Below are 14,220 nucleotides of genomic sequence, written 5' to 3'. Positions count from 1 at the left end.
AGCACTGGCTGCTCTTCTAGAGGTCCTGGGTTCAATTCCCAGCAACCACATGATGGCTTACAACCATCTATAATGAGATCTGGTTTCCTCCTCTGGCATGCAGGAAGAACACTGTATACATAATTTTTTAAAGTTGCGGTGGAGGAACAATTTTGGGAAGGAATAAGCGAAGGCAGCCTGGTTGGGTGGGGATGGCCAAGTAGGTATGTGACACCCATCCTCAGAAGAGGTCCAGATATCCCAATGAGGACAAATGTTTGCAGTCTAGCACCAATGCTGCCTGTGCCTTCAGGATCCTGATGTCATAACACCTTAGAAGCCTTGCTGATCATCCAGTCACTCAATGGGTAATATTGATGGCAGCCTTGAGCAAAGAGATGTGCCAGGAACTAGGACTGCAGAAACGAGCTCCTAGAGCCAACATTCCAGCAGAGTGGGCAGCCGCCAAGTGAGCAACTGCAATGCTTCATTTCACAGAGAAGCCCCGAGTGAGCCACAAGCTGATACAGTCTGAGAATCAGGCAAGCACTTAAAGTCTCAGAACTGAGCTTAAAAGACAGAGGGAGGAGGATTCCTGAGCGGTCTGTGAGGGAAGATGAGCGGCCTGAAGTAGAGGGCAGCGGCTCCACACAGAGATCAAGGCATAAGAAAGAAGGGCACCTTAGGTCCTCCCACACTCGGAATCTAAAGAAAATGGAAGAGTGTCGTCTCAGTTTTCATGAGGCTCCAGGTTCAATCGGCAAATTCTGCCCTCAGAGCAAAGTGCAAAGGGGCTGTAGGGATGGTTTGGTGGTTAGGAGCAATGACTGCTTTGCCGGAGGACCCAACTTTGATCCCCAACATGTACATGGTCCCAAAGGATCCAGTGCCGCCTTCTGGCCACTTTGGGAACTGCACACACTTGGTCTCTACACATGCAGGCAAAACACCCATCCATGCATGTAAAATTGTACTTTTAATAAAATTTAACATTGAAAAGTGGGGCCACAGTCAAAGGGATTTCAGGCAAGAGCCAAGTAGGGTCTAGTAGGAGGGCAGACATTATCTGATGTAATGACATGGGAACCTAGCAAAGCTTGTTTTTACAATGTATAGAGCGAACAGCCAATGAAACAGACACGTAGGTAACGATGAGTCAGGAAATACAAAGGGCCTTTTCATAAGAGTATCTGGCTGCTATAGGGAAAGAGATGGATTGGTGGAGACTTGGGGCAGTTAAAGCAGGGTTATCATTTAGAAACAGAATATTAGAAACTCTGACCTACTGTATGAGTCCTTCAGCAGAGAATAGAAGGAATTGCCTTCCCCAAATTCTGATTTCTGAGAGCAGTTAACTTGGGAGACATGCTTCTCCCCACAGGGGAGCACCATTGTTGTGAAGAGGTTAACCACTGGGCTCCCCAACCCTCATCAGGGTAAGCGTTCTCGGGGGACACAAAAGTTCTATTGGAGGAGCGACAGTGCGAGAGGAATCACTTCCTCGATTTCGGAAATGGGATGAGGCACTCTCTCCAGGAAGTCGTGGCAGGGCAGTGCTATCTGGTTGAGTATCTGCTCATCAGCCCATCCCTGTGCCATCAGAAAAGCCTTGGAACAAACGAGTGAGTGGAAGGCTGCAAGAAGAGGCCTTGTTGGGAGCTAGAGATGGGTCCTTATAATCCCTACATCCAACCAGTTGTGGTTGGCTATGTGTTCAGGTTGTGACTGACGTGAGAGTGGAATGGAGGTGTCTAGAGAACAGGCAGATGGTTTCAGGTAAACGCTGAAGTCACTCCGAGAATGCAATGGCAAGAAAGACAGTTGTTAAATGAATGACAGGGAGTGGCAGGGAAGTGAATGAGAACGTTCATGGGACCAAGCCAGCAGAGGTTCCTAATAGCAGGGGACAAGGAATGAAAGCTGGATTGGGCACAACCAGGATGTCATCCTCAAGCTGGTAAGTGGATGGCGATGCTGGGAGAGATTTGGTTAAGGCATAGAGGCCTATGAGTCCTAAGAGGACTGGGGACACAAGGGACTTCCCAATTAAACATAGAATGAGGGAAAATTCAGGAGTGCAAGATAGAGGGAATGGATCAAGGGAGCAGAATGCTCTGGAAATGCCATAGAGAAGCTTGTAGAATATCATCCTATGCCTTTGTATTTTCCTCCCAACCAGCAGGCAGTGCCCATCTCTTCTGGGGGAAGAAGGCAGTCTTCCTTACCTTCCACGTAGAGCAGCTGATACTTGACGGAGATCTGAGACTTGCCCCCAGCCTCAGCTTTGCAGTAGACCACACCCTGGTGATGAGATTGAGGCTGAAGGTATACAAAGCCTCTCTTCATGTCATAAACAATGTCTGTTCCATTGGCAGGGATTTCTTTGGCCGGAAACTCTCTGTGGAGCGTGACTTTGGCTGATGGCACTGTAACTCTACAAGGAACCACAGCCTGTCTGTCCGGGTTCAGGTAGACAACATCAAAGTAACTGGTGGAAGGTACAAACAGCTCTCCTTTCTCTGCAGGAGAGAAGACACAGGCTTAATGACTCCAAAGAAATGCAGTGAGGATTGTTTCAAGGAGCTGCTTGTTCCTCCAAGCTGCCCAGAACTGAAATAATCACACAGAAACTACTAATTAAATCACTGCTTGGCCCACTAACTTCAGTTTCCCATTGGCTCTTACATCTTAACCCATTTCCATCAATCTGTGCTTCACCACAAGGTCGTAGTTTACTAGCAAAGCTTCAGCACATCTATCTCTGGCAGCAGGTCCCATCAGAGGATGCCTTGAAGAGTCTTAAAACCGGCACCAAGATGAGACATTGCTGACAATGTACCCAGCACCCTGGGTCTCTTAAGAAGGCTGGGCTTGAAAAATGCATAGGGAATTGTTTTGCATCCTGCTATAATTTAGATGTTGACTGTCCCCTAGAGGTCCTTGAATTAAAGACTTGGCATTAGAAGTTACTGGGAGGCTTAGCATAAGGGCTTTTAGGTCAGCAGAGATGTGCTCTTAAAGGTACTTGTGAGGCATCAGGCTTTTCTCTCTACCTGATTCCTGAAAATGACACCTGTCTCAACACAGGATGGAAGACATGAGGTCAACTGATCATGGACATGAGCCTCCAAAACTTTCTCTTAATAAATTGTCTTAATGGTAAATTGGCTGAAAAAGAAATCAGAGAAACAACACCCTTTACAATAGCCACAAATAACATAAAATATCTTGGGATAACTCTAACCAAATAAGTGAAAGACTTATATGACAAGAACTTTAAGTCTTTGAAAAAAAATTGAAGACACCAGAAAATAGATCTCCTATGCTCATGAATAGGTAGGATTAATGTAGTAAAAATAGCAATCTTACCAAAAGCAATCTACAAAATCAATGCAATCTCCATCAAAATCCCAATACAATTCTTCACAGACATCAAAAGAATAATATTCAATTTCATATAGAAAAACACAGAATAGCTAAAACAATCCTGTACAATAAAGAAACTTCAAGATGTATCACTATTCCCGACTTCAAGCTCTGCTATATAGCTGTAGTAATAAAAACAGCTTGTTATTAGTATAAAAACAGACACTTGGATCAGTGGAATTGAATCAAAGATGCCAACACAAAGCTACACACCTATGAACACCTGATTTTCGACAACAAAGCCAAAATTATACAATGGAAAAAAGAAAGCACCATCAACAAATGGTGCTGGCAAAACTGGATGTCAGCCATGTAGAAGAACACAAATATATATATATATATATCACCATGCACAAAACTCAAGTCCAAATGGATCAAAGACCTCAATATAAATCCAGCTACACTGAACCTGATATAAGAGAAAGTGGAAAGTAGCCTTGAATGCACGGGCACAGGAGACTACTTTCTGAATATAACACTAATAGCACAGACCCTGAGATCAACAAATAATAAATGGGACCTCCTGAAACTGAAAAGCTTCTGTAAGGCAAAGAAAGGATACAGTCAACAAGACAAAACAGCAGTCTACTGAACGGGAAAAGATCCTCACCAACCCCACATCTGACAGAGGGCTGATCTTTAAAATATACAAAGAACTCAAGAAAGTAGACATCAAAATCCAATTAAAAAAAATGGAGTACAGATCTAAACAGAATTCTCAACAGAAGAATCTCAAAAGGCTGAAATACACTTAAAGAACTGTTTGACATCCTTAGTCACCATGGAAATGCAAATCAAAAATGACTCAGATACCATCTTACACCTGTCAGAATGGCTAAGATCAAAACTTATGTTGGAGAGGATGTGGAGTAAGAACACTCGCCACTGCTGGTTGTAGTACAAGCTGGTACAGTCTCTTTGGAAATCAATATGGCAGTTTCTTAGAAAAATGGGAATCAATCTACCTCATAACCCAGCAATACCACTCTCTTGGGCATATATGCAAAGGATGCTCAAACATACCACAAGGGCACTTGTTCAACTATGTTTATAGCAGCACTATTTGTAATAGCCAGAACCTGGAAACCACCTAAATGTCCCTCAACCAAAGAATGGATAAGGAAAACATATATTTATACAATGGAATGTTACTCAGATGTGAAAAACAATGACCTTATGAAATTTGCAGTCAAATGGATGGAACTAGAAAAATAATCATTCTGAACGAGGTAACCCAGACCTAGAAAGACAGACATGGTATGTACTAACCATAAGTGGGTATTAGATGTAAAGTATAGGAAAACCAACCTTTCGGTTCACAGCCCTAGAAAGGCTAGATAACAAAGAGGACCCGAAGAGGGATGCATGGGTTTCTCTGGGAAGAGGAAATAGAGATCTTCTGGGTAATCTGTGTGGGGTAGAGGGCGGTGGGATAGGGACAGAGGGAAACCTGGTCTCAGGAATGGCTTCTACTAGGCTACCATGTAGCTGAGGACTTTCACCTGATATTACACACACACACACACACACACACACACACACACACACACACTGCAATGCCACCTGTCAGTCTTTAAACCCTAGATGACTTTTCCATCTCAGAGAAAGTAGACAGGTGAGAAGAACTGGCTTACTCAAACATCCGTAGGATAGCGAAAGGATTATGGGTGTGGCTTTGGGGGCACATGCTTATGTTGTTTGATTTGGCTTGACACCTTAAATCCTTTGGTTTCTGGATTGTTCTGTAAAGGGATATTAGAGTAATTGCTGAGAGAACTCTCTGGGGCTAATCACATAACACTTCTTAAATTGTTTCCTGTGTTTCCCTTGCAACCTCCTGAAGCAGGCTATTGTTCTTGGCTTTCTCTTTCACCAGCCTTCCCCATCACCATTGTATGATCATTTAGGAGGGGCGTAGGATTCCTGGAAACACCAAGGGTCTTCAGGGGCAGGAGTTCTTTGATTCCAAGGACCAAGTTCTGGAACACAGAAGTGTTTCTATGGGAAAGACTGTGTCATAGCTCAGAGGGCACCCACAACTTTTGTTAGGCTCTATGCTGGTGATTTTGTTACTTTGTAAATTGATTTTCAGACTTAAGCCAGGGGCACCTTTCTAATGTGTCCAGTATCCCTGTTAAGAAACAGAAAATCTACCCTATTTGTAAAGAGTAGATAATATTAGAGACATCTTTTGAATGGCTGAGAGGGTGCCACAGTGGTAGTACATTTGCCTGGGACGTTAGAAGGCCTACATTCAGTCCCCACCACTGCAAGTAAATAAAGATAATATTTTGTGTGTTGTAAGGTTTTGCTGAGTGAGTGATCTGCTCCACTTAGCAAAACCAGAAGAATGTGAGCAACTGGAATTTCAGGATGAAAATGTCGTCTTACTTCTTGTTGTAAAATACGTGCTTCAGAATAAACCAATTTATCAGTTGCTCTAAAAGTATTTAAAAAGTGGGGTATGGCTCAATGGTAGAAAACTTGTCTAATATATGAAAGGCCCTAGCTTCAATACTAGCGCATGTAAACATGCACGCTCGCACACACACACACACACATGCGCGCGCGCGCACACACACAGCCGTAGCTTCCATCTGTTAAAAAAATGTGCTGAGGTTCCTTTAAAAAATTATAGGTTACATACCCCTAACAAATATGCTTGGATCTACTCATGTACCATAGTGCTTTAAAAACTAAACACACAGGGTTGTATTTTTTAAAAGTCAAAGCTAATAGCCTATAAATTAAACTACAAATTACAGCACATTCAGTATTTAGTAAAATACTCATAAATGTGGTCTCCCCACATATGAAAATCATTGCCCAAGTATTTCCAGTCGAGAAAGCCCTCCCACTGGTAGAGAGCTCTCCTTGATCTGTCTGGGTGGCAGTTGCACGCCTGCTCCTTTGAGGACAGTTTATTGAGCTGTCTACTTAGGATCTGAATTCTTTCCTTTATGTATGTTATCCTTCAGTGTTGGGGGTGGGGAGAGAACACAAACCTGCCTCCCGGATAAGAGGAAATAAATGTGGCAGTTACTTACTCAAACATTACACAGATTAACAACAGGCAGCGCCCCCAAAGAGATCTCACAGTGTTTGCCATCAAACGCTAGCAAACACACAAACATCACGAATGGCAGATGCTTCTCCATGTGGGTAGCTGAAAAGCATATGTTCCGAAGGAATCCTGTGCCAGCCGCGGGAACCTCAGCTTCTGTGGCAGCCCATCTTGGCTTTCCAAAGCCACCCACACTTCAAAAGACAAAATGATAAATCCTCTCCCTGGACTTTCCGAGAGTTGAGTAAAGCAACAACATGATACCACCTCCCTCTCCCGCCTGCTTCCTCCCTCGCTTCCTTTTCTTGACAGGTTCTCCTATAAGAACAGGCTGGTCCTCGAACTCACTGCATAGTGAGGGTGATGCTGAACTTCTGATCCTCCCATCTTTTCCTCCTGCACACTGGGATAAAAGGCATGCACCACCACACCTGGTTGTAGATTATGCTGGACTAGAACCCTGGCCTTTGAGCATGCTAGCCAAACACACTATCCACTGAGCTATATCCCCAGCCCTGACTAAGCTTGTTCAAAGTTGAAACCGACACATTTTAGCTTTCCTTGGCTCACAAGAGGACTTTAGGAATTAAAGAGGAGCCACCTGCGAAATTCAAAAGAGCACTCATAAATCCTAACCCATCAACCCGTAACAGCTCCAGTGAAGTCTTCAGATCAAACCTAACACTTCAGAAAGACAGGGCGGTGCTCATCTTGGCAAAGAATGTTCACCTGCAGTTTCAATATGAAATTCATATTCATGAATAAGAAGCTGTTCTCCATCTTAATTGTTTGTCTTTTCCACACTTTGCCACATGGCATAGCACAAAGACCACACAGAGATGAAGATCTTACAGGACTTTCCATGAGCATCCATTAGAAAGTCTCTGACAGTCACAACTCTGCTAGCTAGTGTCCACCAACCAATCCATCTACTACGTTGTCCTAGGAAGGGCTCAAGGCGTAACAGTGGGTTGTGGCTCAGAAAAATGAATTTGACTCCTTAATAAGCTACCACAATTCCCTGACCACTGCAAGAGTCATCTTGCCCTTTTAAATCTTGGCATCCATAGTTTCTAAGACAAACATGATAAGATAGTTTCAATTCCTTTCCTTGGGATGTCACACCTGTGCTGAAGGACTGGCCCTGCTGCTGAGTCTTCTTGCTGTGGAGGGGCTATTTGAGCAGGAAGGGTAATTATATGAGCACTTGCTAACACATTGATTAATGGCTAGGATATAAGATCACTGGGTCATAGGAACATAATTCAGTACAGACCTGTAAAGCAGGTTGACTTGGAACTTAGACAAGTCTCATGAGCGCCTCTGTCCAGATATTTAAAAATGGCTCTGTCTCTCCTGAGATGCGTGGTAAATATTAGCACCGAGAGTTTGTGCGATTCCTACGTGTTGTCCCTGACCTTTGAACCTTGCTGAAGAGCCTCATCCCCCAAGCGTGTGAGCTCTCTGAGGTCTGAGGTGAAAGAAGGCTGGGAGACAGTCTTCAACAAAACCACAGGCTTTGCCAGTGCCTTCCTGGCACCACGTGGGAGGAGGGGCTCTCGAGCGTGACCCATAGGTGTCCTGGTCCTCTCGTGGTCTCAGATGATGAGACAGAGACTACAAGGGTTATAGATACTTCGGCAATCCTGCTCTGAAGTCTCAGCTCCTGAACTCATAAGAACCAGTATGAGGAGATCTTTAGCAACCCTCACCCTGCTGCTCTGGGGGTTCCAGAAAGAGCTGATCTCAGGACAGGGATGAGCAGACCAGGGGCACTATGCATTGGGACTCCATGGCGATGGAGACATTCCTTCCTATGCAGCCCACTATGAGAACATTTCAATTCCATGGGTCATAGCTGAGCACTCTAAGGCAGTGTGACCGAAGAAATGACTTTTACGTTGTATTTAATTAATATGCGGTTATATTTAAATTGCTACAGGTGTCAAGTGGTTGTCCTTATGAAAGTTTAGGCATAGACCCTGCTTCAAAGAGTTCTGTGTTTAACTCTTGTGCCACTCACCTGCTACAGGACTTTAAGAATTTTCTTCACCTGTCTACACCTTATTTCACTCCTGGAAAAGGAGCTCTGGAAATAAGTGTATTTACCCTCAAAGACTGTCTTAATACTCTGTCCTGTGCCTGACCAATGGAGGATTTTTTGTTTTTTAAAAAAATAGTTTACTTGATATTCTGCTTACAGTGGGAACCCGAGTTTGGAGGCAACATTAGCAGTTCAAGGAGTTCCGTCATGTACCAAACTTATACCTGTGAAGAAGATGTAGGTGGAGCCTGTTCTGGTCTCGTCTCGTCGGCAGATGTAACCGTTGCACAGTTGCCCCCAGCAGCTGAATTCACCCGTGTCGGCTGAGGTGGAGTTGGCCAGAGTCAGTTGCCCATAGCGCTCATTCTGCTTCACACTGGAATTTCAAGAGAGGTGGGGCATCAGGGCAGGTCAAAGCCTGGCCAGGGACCTCCCAAGTCCTGGCTTTCTGCTTCGTTGCTTCCATATGTAAACACCCCAGTGACCTGATGTGGCCTCTCAGATGGCAAAAATAATCAGAATTGTATTTGGTGGGTAGAGAGAATAGAGTGTGTTGGTTGGGGGGGTGGGCAGAAAGAAAAGAATTTCCTAGCAGGAAATAATAAATGATAATTATATCATTTATTTTTCATCAGAGGAAAAATTCTCTTTGGTCTCAGAACTGGGATTTCTAGAAATAAGATCACTGGGGGCCTTAACAATTGAGCCAAAAAAGCCTGGGACTGGAGCTTGCTTTTTAAAAAGAAATGGGCTGAAAATCACACAACATAGATGAGAACACATAGTATCACAGCCAATACCCTAAGACTCTTTCAGCAATAAGTTCCGAGTTTAGAATCTTAGAGATATTGTATAACTATATGAAAAATAAAACATGCTCTCTCTGCTATGGGGGGGGCACACCTCTGAAGATGCATTCAGGCCCCTTGGACTTTCTGGCTTTTACTCTGGCCTCATCCTACTATTTCTGTTTTTATTTGGCTCTTGCGCTTTTATCTATCTAGTTGACTGATAAGAAGTTCTGAAACCCCCCAGGTTCCTTCCTGAAATAAGAGACATTATTACTGAACAGTAATATCTAAACAGTCCCATCAGCCAATTGTTCTGATAACTGTGTTGTGACAGAATCCCAGAAGCATTGTCTTCAGAGCGGATGTTCCCCTGCGGCTTAGGAGCCTCAGCATGTGTTGCCAAACAAATGGTTTTAATCCAAGCGCTCATCTCAGATATTCAAAGGCTTCACACTCCTCGGGATCCACATAGCTTTCTGACGGAGCAGAGAGCCTCCTGTTTCGTCTCTCAACAATACCAACATGAGCGCAACTTTAAATTTAGCACATCCAAATCGTCTGGGTGTTGGGTCCCACACGCAGCCCTGCTCTATCTCACTGCTGGATGGCTTACTGCACCCACCAGGCCTGCCTAGAGGGGGCTGTATACTCCCACCTCATCACCTCTCTCCTTTAAACTGGACGGAAATCTCTCCTCCGTCAGGAAGCATCTAATCACAACAGACTCTCAGGAATCTCCCCCACTTTCTCCGAATGAAGTAGCTGGCCCTTCTGATACCCCTGGCTTCCTGTTATTACACTGAAGGCTGACAAGGAAAGGGACGGTACCCTATTTGTTTTCAGAGAAAGACAGAGAGACAGACAGACAGACAGACAGACAGACAGAGAGAGAGAGAGACAGAGAGACAGAGAGACAGAGAGACAGAGAGACAGAGAGAGAGATCTGTGCCCAGTACACAGCATGGATTCCCTAAATACAAGTGAATTGAAGCTGAAGTGGTACACACATTGGCCATGGAAAGAGCTGAAAAGTCAGGCACCCCGGCTGGATATTTGGCTGACAGTTTAGATATAGAATGTCCCCCGAGTCCCTTGTATTACAGGCTTAGCTCTCAGCTTGTTACATTTATAGGGAACGATGGAACCCCTAAGCAACAAGGTCTAGTGCAGTTCTCCGTTCTGGTCACTGGCGGTGCCCGAGGACGGTGACACTTTTGCCCTTTCTTCCATTTTTTTTTTAAATTTATTTATTTATTAAAGATTTCTGTCTCTTCCCCGCCACCGCCTCCCATTTCCCTCCCCCTCCCCCAATTAAGTCTCCCCCCAGCCCGAAAAGCAATTAGGGTTCCCTGGCCTGTGGGAAGTCCAAGGAACCCCCACCTCCATCCAGGTCTAGTAAGTTGAGCGTCCAAACTGCCTAGGCTCCCACAAAGCCAGTGCGTGCAGTAGGATCAGAAACCCATTGCCATTGTTCTTGAGTTCTCAGTAGTCCTCATTGTCCGCTATGTTCAGAGAGTCCGGTTTTATCCCAGGGTTTTCCAGACCCAGGCCAGCTGGCCTTGGTGAGTTCCCAATAGAACATCCCCATTGTCTCAATGTGTGGGTGCACCCCTCGCGGTCCTGAGTTCCATGCTCGTGCTCTCTCTCTTTCTGCTCCTGATTTGGACCTTGAGATTTCAGTCCTGTGCTCCAATTTGGGTCTCTGTCTCTGTCTCCTTTCATCGCTTGCTGAAGGTTAATATTCAGGAGGATGCCTATATGGAGAACCCAAAGAAAAACATATAGGCATCCTCTTCCATTATTTTTATGGCTTCCTAGACACAGGGAAATGGCTTTGCCCCACCGTGTACCATCACCATGATATATCACTATGAGTGCCGTAATGTGCTACCCATGAGCCCAAAGCAACGGGGTCAAACAGTCAAGAGCTCAAAGTTAGAGAAAACTGTGAGCTGAAATAATAATCCTTTCTTTTTAGTCCTGCCAGAGCAACAAACTCAATAGCAGCTTAGAACACAGAGACTCAGAAAAGTGACATCCCTGAGACACACAGCTGGGGACCAGCTAAACAAGTCACCGAAAGTCACTTTGTGTACTTAGCTTGTGGTAATTAGATAATAAACCGCGTATAGAGTTTTCATGCCATGCGCCCTGCTCAGTGTCTTATTCCAATTATTTCTAATTATACATAATTGTAGGTTCAGACTAGCTATCGTGAGTACTGCTCCAACAGTAACCAACAATACACACCCAACACTGGGGAGTGTTAGCGCAGCAACTGAAAACCAGTGGGCTTTAAGGAGGATTGCATTAGGAGTCAGGAGTTAAAATTGACGACCACGACAAGATTCAGGAATGACTAGTCAGGTTCTCACAACAAAGGGTGTGGGGGGTTGAAGAGGTCAAAGGCAGCCATGAAGCTGGGCTTGTATAGGTGGTGGAGAAGGAAGTAGGGACCCGGGGGACAGCAAACCACACCAGGATTGCCGAGGGAGGTGACGGGGCCACCACCGTGAGGGGATGAGCAGGCAGAACCAGAAGGGGAAGGGTAGAAAGAAAAGAGAATCCAAGACATTGCAGCTATTACTACAATGAGGAGGTACCTAGGCATGGGCACGGGAGGATATGGAAATCCATGAGCAGGGCCAGGGGTTTGCAGCTGGCTGGCTAAGAGCAGCAGAATGAGATGCATCAGGAATGACCTCACAACGCGAATCTCTGTGTTAGAAAGGACTGGGAATTTGAATTTGTGATTGGAACCATTGAAGGATGTTGTAAACAGACTGAACTTTTGTTCCCCAACAACCCAGACCCGCATAATCACACAGAAATTGGATTAATTACAACACTGGCCAACGTCTTAGGCTTCTTACTGGCTAGCTCTAACTAATTAAATCAACCCATTTTTATTAATCTATGTATTGCCACAAGGCTGTGGCTTACCGATGCAGCATGTTATTCATTCGGCAGCTACATGACATCTTCTTTGACTCTACCTACTCTCTCTCTCTCTCTCTCTCTCTCTCTCTCTCTCTCTCTCTCTCTCTCTCTCTCTCTCTCTCTCTCCCAATTCCCCCACCTGGCTTTACTCTGCAAGCCATTGGCTGAAACAGCTTTATTCATCAACCAATAAAAGCAATACATATAAGGAGGACATCAGGAGATACCCTGAGCCTATCTGTGGCCTCTACACACACACACACACACACACACACACACACACACACACACACACACACACACACGGTAAGAAGCAGGAAAAAGGCTCATCGTAAAGGTCCTAAGAGAAAGCTTCAGGAATAGATGCTCGACAGCGTCAGATGTCTCTAAGGAAAACTGTTAAGCATCAACACACATAGAACTTCAGTTGGCAGTCTGAAAGTCTTGGGCAACCATGCAGCCTTCAATTTCAGGGACTGGCAAGACGGTTTAGTAATTCGTATGCCTGTTTCTTTATCAGAAGACCAAGTTTCAGTTCCTACCACCAACATGGCAGCTCCCAACTGTCTGTACTCTGGTTGCAGGGTATCCAACACCCTCATCTGACCTCTGCAGGGACCAGATAATCGTGATTTGTATATACATGTATGTATATGTACTTATATACATGTATGTATATGTACTTATATACATGTATGTATATGTACTTATATACATGTATGTATATGTACTTATATACATACAGGCAAAATACTTGTAAATTGTTTTTAACTCCCACCTCCCTTCCCATTCCACCGGAGTTGTTGAGTGGTTACAAGAGAAAAAGAAGGGCCTTTGGATGAAGCATCTCCACAGACAGTGTTCTACAGGGCTCAGCTGTGCTTTTCCCCATCTCGTGACACATGCTCAGCACCCCGCAGACTTGGACAATATACAGATAAAACAAATAAAAATGGATTAATTTCAGAGAATAAAAAATGGCAAAGAGAAAAGAAAATCGAAGTCTCCTCAGGAGACATGGACACATGACATTTAGATACACGAACTCTGCAGAGTGAGAACCAGCTAAAATATGAAGGACTTTCTCTGGGTCCAGCCGTTGTTTGCACAGTAGTGGCAGAAAGTAAAACCTAACACTGGAAGGGAACCCAGCCGCTACCATGATCAGCGCGCTGTATCTTTAGCAGACTGGGGGCGGAAGGAAGGAAATGCCCCGGGAAACATTTCTGCATATTTCCACCCCCTCCTTCTATGCAAACCTCATAAAACAGGAAACCAATTATTTCAAAGGATTACAGTTCAAATGCCTGGATTTAAAATGCTTGGTTCTACTGGTAGTCCAAGCATCAGGCTGCCCAGAGAGTTAGGATATTGGCCAAGTCCGCGCGGTGCTGAGCATGTGTCATGAGATGGGGAAAAGCACAGCTGAGCCCCATAGAACACTGTCTGTGGAGATGCTTCATCCAAAGGCCCTTCTTTTTCTCTTGTAACCACTCAACAACTCTGGTGGAGTGGGAAGGGAGGTGGGAGTTAAAAACAATTGTCACAACAAAGGTCCCATTAAATGCTTGAACAAGAGCATCCGGATGAGCTTGGCTGAAGCTGCTCTGAGCATCCTAACTTTTCTTTCAAACTGACAATTCTGACCTTCTGACCTAGAGAGTAATGGAAAAGGCCAGGATTTAAGGAGCACTAGTTCAGTGTTTAAAGCTTTTGGAGTATTCATTCAATGTTTATGACTTCCTCCCATTTGTGTGTGTGTGTGTTTTCTGTCCCTATTAGTGGGGACCTGAAGCATCCTGAATTTGGTCCAATTTACTCTCTTTTAGAGTGTGCCAAGTCACAGAGATAGGCAAAAAGAAAGGAGCTGACACCTCCCCAAAATAAAGACTATTGTGCCACTCACCTGAGGCAGGGACCAGGTAACAATGGTGAGTCCCTTCCCCCAGACTCTATAAATCACAGGCAAGGAGTAA

General features: G+C 44.6%; 1 protein-coding gene across 1 annotated transcript in view; it reads right to left on the bottom strand.

Moving 5' to 3' along the window:
- Positions 1–14,220, bottom strand: part of Pdgfrl (platelet derived growth factor receptor like) — a 54,113-nt gene that overhangs the window by 2,344 nt on the left and 37,549 nt on the right. The window contains exons 3-4 of the mRNA XM_075986581.1: positions 8,738–8,889; positions 2,205–2,498 (exon numbers count right to left, since the gene is read on the bottom strand). Coding sequence (XP_075842696.1) covers positions 2,205–2,498; positions 8,738–8,889 — 446 coding nt within the window. The remainder of the gene's footprint in view (positions 1–2,204; positions 2,499–8,737; positions 8,890–14,220) is intronic.

The sequence above is a fragment of the Microtus pennsylvanicus genome, chromosome 9 (genome assembly GCF_037038515.1).
Source record: "Microtus pennsylvanicus isolate mMicPen1 chromosome 9, mMicPen1.hap1, whole genome shotgun sequence".
Taxonomy (NCBI): domain Eukaryota; kingdom Metazoa; phylum Chordata; class Mammalia; order Rodentia; family Cricetidae; genus Microtus; species Microtus pennsylvanicus.
Note: the sequence above shows the minus strand (reverse complement) of the source record. Positions and strands in the feature narration are given on the sequence as shown.